This window comes from Pteropus alecto, unplaced genomic scaffold (assembly GCF_000325575.1).
Source record: "Pteropus alecto unplaced genomic scaffold, ASM32557v1 scaffold80, whole genome shotgun sequence".
In the NCBI taxonomy this organism is placed as follows: domain Eukaryota; kingdom Metazoa; phylum Chordata; class Mammalia; order Chiroptera; family Pteropodidae; genus Pteropus; species Pteropus alecto.
Window position 1 is genome coordinate 1,709,934 of NW_006430460.1, and position 6,669 is coordinate 1,716,602.

At 61.3% G+C, this 6,669-nt stretch overlaps 1 protein-coding gene across 1 annotated transcript in view; it reads right to left on the minus strand.

The window, feature by feature from the left end:
• Positions 1-2,530: 2,530 nt before the first annotated feature.
• Positions 2,531-6,669, minus strand: part of MTUS2 (microtubule associated scaffold protein 2) — a 277,079-nt gene continuing 272,940 nt past the window's right edge. The window contains exons 11-12 of the mRNA XM_006904828.2: positions 6,157-6,254; positions 2,531-5,058 (exon numbers count right to left, since the gene is read on the minus strand). Coding sequence (XP_006904890.1) covers positions 4,845-5,058; positions 6,157-6,254 — 312 coding nt within the window. The 3' untranslated portion in view covers positions 2,531-4,844. The remainder of the gene's footprint in view (positions 5,059-6,156; positions 6,255-6,669) is intronic.

Consider the following 6,669-nt stretch of genomic DNA (forward strand, 5'->3'; position numbering starts at 1 on the left):
TCCAGAGCTGCGCCCAGCAGCTTGTCATTTGCAGTAACGAGAAATCTCGTGGGCCTGCAGCCCTCCTCCTACACCTGCCATTCACAGCCAGCCTGGCCCGAGCTCCTTACCGAGCCCAGCGGGCCCGGAAGAGCAACCGGAGTAACCCTGCCTCCCCCCCTCTTCAAAGGGAACAGTTTCAGCAAATCAAGTCTGACCACCAACCCATCAATACCGTCATTGGGAAAAGGCCCCATAAGGAAAGACTCAGGGGCCGGGACAGGAGGTGGCTTTGCTGACAGGGGAGTCGTTGGGCCTGCCTCACAGTATGGGGAGCACCTGGTCCCAGTGGATTCGGGGATGAGTCGGGGACGGGAGCAGCTGTTTGGGTTGACTTCCCCGCAGATGCTTTAAATTTTGTTCCTTAGAACAATGGTGTTATTCACTGAGATACCAGCCCTCTGCTGTCACGGGAGTGGGGGGGGGGCGGATGTAACGTGTCCCCTACTACATTAACCTGGGTGCAGGGGACATGGGGCACCCCGCACAGAGAGCAGCAGCTGGGCGCGGTGGCCTGCGTGCTTCTCTGTGCCATGTCCTCCCAGTCATGCTGCACCCAACCAGGGCCTTCAGTCACATGTAGGACGGTGGCCTCAGCTTAGAGCCTTGCAGACTTGGTGAGCCAGGTGAATGAGCTTGGCTTCTGCCCGTGACCCGGGCCAGCAGAAACCCAGGGGGCCTTTTTTTCTTTTTTTTAAAGAGGGTTGAGGCAAGAGGTTTTTGAGAGAAGCAGACTGATTTTAAAAAAGATATTTACCAAACTTAAAGTGAATGAATTCCCCTTGTTTTAAAACCCAGGATGGCTTACCAGCCTTTGGTGATTTTTTTTTTCTTTTTTTCCTTTTTTGCTTTTAAGCATTGGACTCTAGCCCTCCAGCGGGCAGGACCCTGACTCTTGCTGACGGGTGCGGGCCCCGAGCCCCTGCCTGATGCCCGTTGTCTGAGTGGGCATCAGCTGTGCGCACAGTTTGCAGGTGGGGCTGCATACGGGCACGCCTCCTTTATCGCGCTCGGCTTTATTGCCTCGCAGATGCTGCGTGTGTTACAAATTGAAGGGCGGACCCTCCGCCCTCCGCCTGCGCGAAGTGACGGCTGCAACCTGGTGGCGGTCCTCGGTCGGCGTGGTCTGGGGCGGAGCTGTGGTGCCTCCGCCGCTCCTGGGGTCCCACCTGAGCGTGACTCCTCCTCTGCCACTCCTTCCCGCTGAGACGACCCACGCCGGGAGGAGCCGCACTGCGCGAGGGTCCTCCGCACAGAGGAGGGACTGAGGGGTGGACTTCAGAGGTCTCCCCTGCCTGCTGCAGCTGGGCTGTGGGAGGGGACACGGATCCCTGCAGACAGGAGTTGGCGGCTCTAGCCTGGTTTCCGGCACGTGCCAGTGGGTGAGTCACCGTCTGCTTTGTTCAGTGGAGGGGAGACCTCGAGTCTCAGTGGAAGGTGGTTATTGTAAAAGCGGAGGGCACGAGACACCCCAGAAGACACTAACAGCCTGGGACAGGTTAACGACGAGCCGTAAATCGGTAGTCACCCTCAATAATCTGGGTGCGTGGGTGACTCAGAGGGGGTCCCGTGCTCTTCGCAGGCCCGGAAGTGACGGCTGGTGGTTGACAGTCAGCGAGAGGCCTCTTGTTCAAACTTGCTAGAGTCACCTTAACATCGCTGCCACTCTTGGAACTGGCCACCTAGGGGTCCTCGAGTGGGGGTGGGCTGGCCAAACCCGCTGCAGCCCAACCGGAGGCTGGGGTGGTGAGCAAGGGCTCTCAGGCTGAAATAGGGGTGCTGGCTGCGTGTGGGTGTTACAGGGAGAGCTGTTGAGCTGTCTGGCATGAGAAAGCTCATGATGAGAAACCGCTGTGACCGTGGCCACCGCACCAGGAGGGCGCGGCCCCTGCTGCCTGTGCGGGAGCTCTGTGGCCGTCGGGTGTGTGTGACCGATGGGACTTAGCACAGGTCGAGCTCTCCTCCGGGAGGAAGCGGACACCCCGTGGGTCTGAATCTGAAACGGAGGGGGAGGGGATCGGGCCCAATCTTGTGGGTCTTTTTCTCGCCAACTCCAGCCCACCCCACCTGCTGAAGAGACCGAGCTCGGCGGAGCCACCGAGCTCCCCAAAGTCTGGGCCAGGCCCCCGAAGATGCAGGCTGCCAAGGTGGGCGCGGGCACCTGGGCCTGGTCGGTCAGGGCGCGGGTGGCTCCAGACTCAGTGACGGTCAGCTGACCCTGGCACTGCCAGGCCGGTCATCAACCTCCTTGGGCTCCCTCCCTGTCTTGGACCCCAGCTTGAGTCTCCTGGAGCCTGAGAGGGCCAGGCCACGAATTACATCACATGCATGTCACGGAAGGTCCCTCAAGTTAATTTTAATATGCTTCAAACACAAATATGCAACACAGAAACTGTAGGGGCCGGGTAAGGAACGTGTGACCCCATTTAAACAATCACCTGGTGTGCCGGCCCGCCAGCCCCCCACCCCGACACCCAGCCAGAACCCCGTCCCAGTGTGGGGGCCCAGGGCGGGGAAGGGCACCGACAAGGCACCCAAACGCCTGGAGGAGGTTGGTGAGGTTGGGAGGTCCGAGGCCGGCGCCGTGGCTGCAGCATCTGTGTGTGGACAGCACTTCCTGGCGTGGCGAAGGGGGCTCAGCAGCGGCCACCCCTCGTCCAGGATAGGGGTCAGACGTGATGGGTGTCCAAGACAGCCAGGGCAGCGTGGGAACCAGCTCGGGTGCCCAAGGTCAGGGCTGGTCCGAGCAGAGCTCCAGCCACGCGAGGTTGGGGGGGTCCTCAGTGCCACCGTCTCTACGCCGTCACCGCGAGCACACTGCACACCCGAACAGGACGCTGAAGTCTGTATTGCCGTGTTGCTGCGCTCAGCAGGTGCCGCTATGGACGCAGTGCCTGATGCGGAGGGCGGAGCCGCCGCCCAGCCTGTGTCTGCAGGGGGCGCCTGCTAAAAGAAGGGACTGTGCACGCACGCACGCCCTCAGCGTGGCACGGCCCGCCGTGATGGAATGCCCAGCTCCAGGGCCGTGCCGGGCCTCGACAGGAAAAGAGAACGGTTTCGTCAGCACGTCCCTCCCGGAACGTCCCCAGGACGGGCAGACCCTGGGAGGTTTGCTAGAAACGAGACCGAGACGGACCCGAGGCCAGGGAGCCCAGCCTTGACTCTCGCAGGGAACACGGAACACGTTGTCGTGCCGGCCACTTACGCGCCGAGCGGGCTGGGCCCTGGGCAAGCCGACCGCTTCCTTCCGTGGGTCGTCCCCTCCCCACCACGGATGTCCCTGCACGAGGCCGCTCGCCTGGGTCGAGCTCAAAGACAGCCCTGGGCTCAGGACAAGTTCAAGGGGCCCTCGGGAGGGAAGCGCAGGGTCTCGGTCACAAACCCGAAACAAAGGCATCGTTATCGTCACCGTGGCGACTGTTACAACTACTTCCTTTTTTGGGGGTGTCATGTTCTTCGCCCCCTGCAGGCTGTGGCTGTTCCTTTCACGTTCTAAGTCTGCCGTTCAGTGGCAGATGCCGGGCCACAGCCAGTGACCGCCGGCCGGCTGTTTTACGGGGCTCCTCTGCGTGGAAGAACCTCCTGAGCCTGAGATGGGACCATGGTCGTGCTCGACGATCCTGCAGAAAATATGCCTGGGCTCCTGGGAGGTCATGGGGTGACCCGGTTTTCTGGAAGCCTCTGCCAGAACCCCTGAGCCATCCGAATGTGCAACGATGGGGCTGAGTTACTGAACCAAACTGAAGGGGAGGTGGCCGTGAGGTGGGCTGACCGTTTGCAGCATCGGATCAGAGCAAACCACGGGGCGGGCCAGAGCTTTCCTCCTCCGTGCCCAGTCCGACGGCGGACCCTGCCCGCAGTCCTTGAGGACGGAGGGCGAATGGTCTCGGTCAACTCCAAGGTCATCCTCACCCTCACGCCAGAAGGTCATGCTCTTTCGTACTTTCCCGGGGTGCAGCAGCAGCTGAGCGATGGAATCTGAGATGCCGTTTAGGAAAGAATTGCAAAACGTGTGTTTACGAGACGGCAGATGAGTCACTGTCACGAGCAGCATCCGCGAGAACCGCCCAGCTCCGCGGGGCTCCCTACGGCTCTCCCTCCTCCACCCGCGCCCGGAGCGTCGTTCACGATGGACGGAAGGACAGTGGCCTCGCGTCGCGTTGACTAAGAAGCTGACTGTTCCAAAGGCAGTTAGCACATTCGCTGGTGTTCTTGTGAGACAGAGGACCACTTGGTGGCAGGTTGAAAGGCGCTTTTCTCTTTTTTTTTTTTTTTTCCTTTTTTTCTATTTTGGGTAGAAATATTCCTGGGAAGCTAGATAGAAATGCATTTTTATTTCCCAATTATTCTTAGGCACACGTTAGAAAACGGCTGACCTTCACCAAAATACGTCAGCACTTCGTGGTATAAAAAAAAAAAAAAAGCAATCCGGAACGAGGCATGTGCACGTGTGTAAATCTACACACACACACACCGCGCAGTGCACGATGATGATTCCGTGTAGACTCAGCACCGAGCCGTCTGTCGCTAGCCTGAAATTCTGCAGAGAAGGTTCATCGCTCAAGGACTGGAGTTTCTTTCTTTTGGCTCTAAATACGGTCGAACATGTGCACGTCAGACACCACCGCGACGCCTTCCCAAGCGCCAGTATGGGGACAGTCTCGGCGGGGCTCAGGGGAGGGCTTCCCGGGGATGCTGCTGCGTGGCTACCCAGCACGCACGCGGGGCCCGCTGGCCTGGCCCGGGTCGGGACTCCCTCCGGGCGCACGTGGGGCGCGGCTCCGGAGGGCTGCCTGGTGGTGGCGTCATCTGGGCGTCGTGCTGAACTTGGCCGGTGACGAGGGCCCGGAGGAGGAGCCGCGGTAAACGGGGGAGGTGGGGGACAGTTTGATCGGGCTGGTCGGGTCCCCGGTCTGCAGCTTCCACAGCAGCTCCTCGTTGGTCCGGCTCAGCCTCTTCTTCTCCTGGGCCTCCTTCTCCACGTACTCCTGGAGGTTAGCATTTTCCTCCGACAGCTGTCTGCACAGGGACAAGAAGATGCCAGCGAGCTGCGGCCGTGGCGGCGGGCCTCAGCTCGAGGTGCCGGGCCAAGGGCCGAGGGAGGAGGTGGCCGCCGCTGCGGGGATCAGGGACAAGGCGGGCCGCCGCCACACCCGACCTCGGCTGAACCGAGACTGCCACCTGTCCCCACCCGTCCCAGCAGCACGTCCGTTCCCAGGGCCCCCTGCCAACACCGAGTCCACGCTCATCCCTCTGCCCGGTCGGGGAGGCGCTGGCTGCCCAGGGCACACGGCAAAAGCCAGAGGCAGATGCAGGGGAGTGGGGAGCGGGTGCGGAGGGCCCCCGGGAGGCTCAGAGACAGTGGCGGGCGCCACCACGGCACAGACACGGTACTATCTGGCCTCCCCGTCCCGGGCCGTGCCTTCCCCTGCCACAAACGCTGGTCCGTCCCTCTGACCACTTGCTGGCCCGCGAGCCTGAACGCACGGGCACCAGAGGCGGCTGCTTTGCATCTGCAGCATCCAGCCTGGCGCCTGGCTCGGGCCTCGTGGACAAGGCTTCGTCCCCGTGGACAATATAACCTCCCGCTGGCTGATGAAGCCCCAAACCCCGCTTTCCTCCATGCTGCCGGCAGAAGGGAGGTGTCTCCACATCCTTCCTTGGGAGCTGGGGGACCTCAGAGCAGGGGACCGAGCTGGAATCAGAGCCACTCGGAGCAGCTGCCTCTGGCTAGACCGCTTCCCTCCGGCACATCCCAGCCCCGCCGTCCTCCCTTTCCTGCCACCCCCGGGCTGGCCCTGGATGACAGCTCCGCAGCCGGGGGCCTCTCAGGGTCTGCACTGCTGAGCGAACGGGGTGCGGGGCTGGCCCCCCTTGGCCTGGGAATAGCCAGCTGGCGCCGCTCCCCAACACCCCCTCTGGAAACAAGCCCCTGCAGCGACCAGCCGCGTCCGTGGCCTCTGCCTCTCGCTTCTGAACTGCGCGGGGTGGCTCACAGCTCAGAGGAGCGAGGGAGATGGGACGCTGGAACAAGCACAGAGCCCTCGACCTCACGAGCAGAGAGCCGCTCTGTGGGCGACACAAGCCCCACAAGCCCAGGCGTCCAGGCCCGCCTACCTCGTGACCACGGTGTTCTGGTCGATCCTCGCTTTGAGGTCTTCGTTCTGCTGCTGGAGGATCTGGATTTTCTCCTCCAGGAGGATGTTCTTCTCCGCCTGTAAGGAGCGTGGTGTCAGCGTGGGGTCCTCGGCAAGGCCGTGTGACCGGCAGGGGACCGGGGCCCTCGGAGGCTTAGCCAGGACAGTGTTTGCAGACGGCACGGTGCAGTGCCTTGCGGGGCTGGTGCAATTAGCTTAGAGGGATGTGTCTGGCACTTCTTTTTTAAGCAAAATAAGAGAAAATACCCGCGTGTCCCGTGTATAATAAAAGCATTATTATACACATTGTAGACACACGGTTTTATTTTACATATATTGTGCCTGTGTGTGTGTGTGCACGCGCGCTAGATTCCTGCGTAGAATACATTTCTTACAGTGAGTGTCCCTAGGCTCTTGCCATCATCACAGGTAAGCTGTGATCAACAGCAGGACCTTGTTTGGCTGATGGGTCCCCTGGCCCTTCCCAAACAGT